Below are 2,070 nucleotides of genomic sequence, written 5' to 3' on the forward strand. Positions count from 1 at the left end.
GGTAAACAGCCTAAAACCACACCAGAAAGTAAAGGAGCTGATTTCAAAACGTACACTCCTAGCAAAGACACTACACTATGTTATATTGCTTTCCAGTACGTCTATCACTACATCTATAGTATCTATTACAGTTATTTGTTTAAAAGTTTGTCTCTCCCAGTAGACTATAACAACTTTAAAAACAGGAACTAGAAATTACTCTTCTTTGCAATTCCAGTCTTGGGTTCCCAGTGAAGATTTAATAACACGATGCTGAGTAATTGTGAATGCATAAATCACCGGTGTTTAGGAACGTTTCAATAAATAGGTTCATCTATAATACATCTTTTTTTGCACAGTTTGAATGAAAATGTTGGCTCTGAACGGGTGACCATTGGCTGGCGGCTACATCAGCATTCATCTTATTCACTTGATTAATTTAGTTGTTTGGATTTTTGTTTGTTTTCTTTTATTTGCAAAGATAGTAGAGAGATGAGCCTCCACCTGACATATCTGAACAAATATTGGTGGGTAACTAGAGAAATATGCATCACTGAGGTCACCTGGTTTCTTTCTGAAGGGAAATCCACTCTCTGAGGTCCCTGCTTTTAATCCAGGTATCTTAATTATTCAACTTATTTTCAAGAACTGTGGAAGGGAAGATAGAATCGTGGATCATTTATAGATATTCTAGGAGAGAAGGGAAAATAGGGATAAATTGAGACTCGCTGAATTGAAAATTCTAGGATTTTTCTATGTTCTGTGGTGTATGCAGGATCATGGAAAGGGACAACCAAACCAGCAGCGTCTCGGAGTTTATCCTCCTGGGACTCTCTTCCCGGCCTGAGGACCAGAAGCCGCTCTTTGTCCTCTTCCTCATCATGTATGTGGTCACAGTGGTAGGGAACTTGCTCATCATCCTGGCCATTCACTCAGATACCCAACTCCAGACACCTATGTATTTTTTCCTCAGTATCCTGTTGTTCATTGATATTTGCTACACAACTACTATTGTTCCCAAGATGCTGGTGAACTTTCTGTCAAAGAAGAAGTCCATCTCCTATGCTGACTGTATGACCCAGATGTATTTCTTCTTGACTTTTGCCAACACAGAAAGTTACCTCCTGGCAGCCATGGCCATCGACCGCTACGTGGCCATCTGCGACCCCTTCCACTACGTCACCACCATGAGCCACCGCTGCTGTGTCATGCTGCTTGCCCTCTCCTGCTCCATCTCTCACCTCCATTCTCTTGTGCTGGTTCTTCTGATAAATCGTCTCATTTTCTGTGACTCCAATGTTATCCACCACTTCCTCTGTGACATCAGCCCTCTGCTGAAATTGTCCTGCTCCTCCACATTTGTCAATGAAATTGTAATTAACACAGAAGGATTGATAACTTTGGTGACCCCTTTCATTTGCGTTATCACCTCTTACCTCCGAATCCTGGTCGCTGTTCTTAGGATCCCCTCAGCTGCTGGGAAGCGTAAAGCCTTCTCCACCTGTGGCTCCCACCTCACCATGGTGACCCTCTTTTATGGAAGCATCATTTATGTTTATTTCCGACCTCTGTCCAGCTACACTGTCAAGGACCGGGTGGCAACAGTCATCTACACAGTTTTGTCCTCCATGCTAAACCCTTTTATCTACAGCCTGAGGAACAAAGACATGAAGCGGGGCCTGGGGAAGCTGATGGGCAAGAAGTCCTAAGCAGCATCTCCATGGACATGCCCAAGACTGACTCTGCTCCTGGCAGCCCTCATTTCTGCTGATTCCTGGGGTATATATCAAGCCGCTAGAGATTAGCATACCTAATCCAAGTGCTTCATGGGCAGTGGTATAGATATGACAAGAGTAGTGTGTTGTACCCAGTCTTATGCATTTGGACCTGCCAATCAAGGCCACCTTATTGGGATCCTCTTACTGGCCCAGAGCCTCTGTACCCATTCCTCACCACCACCCCCATTATCTTTTCCCATTCACGCCTTCCAAGTGCTGCTGACAACTAATATTTTTCATTAATTTTTATTGACAAAAATTCTTTTTCAGTAATTCTAAACCCCTAGTACTTATACATTTCAAAAACCAGCTG

At 43.2% G+C, this 2,070-nt stretch overlaps 1 protein-coding gene across 1 annotated transcript; it reads left to right on the forward strand.

Annotated features, from left to right (window-relative positions):
- Positions 1-758: 758 nt before the first annotated feature.
- Positions 759-1,688, forward strand: LOC119505503 (olfactory receptor 1L1-like). The gene has a single exon (XM_037798315.1). The coding sequence runs from the start codon at positions 759-761 to the stop codon at positions 1,686-1,688; it is 930 nt and encodes a 309-aa protein (XP_037654243.1).
- Positions 1,689-2,070: the final 382 nt, after the last annotated feature.

The sequence above is a fragment of the Choloepus didactylus genome, chromosome 10 (assembly GCF_015220235.1).
Source record: "Choloepus didactylus isolate mChoDid1 chromosome 10, mChoDid1.pri, whole genome shotgun sequence".
NCBI lineage: Eukaryota > Metazoa > Chordata > Mammalia > Pilosa > Megalonychidae > Choloepus > Choloepus didactylus.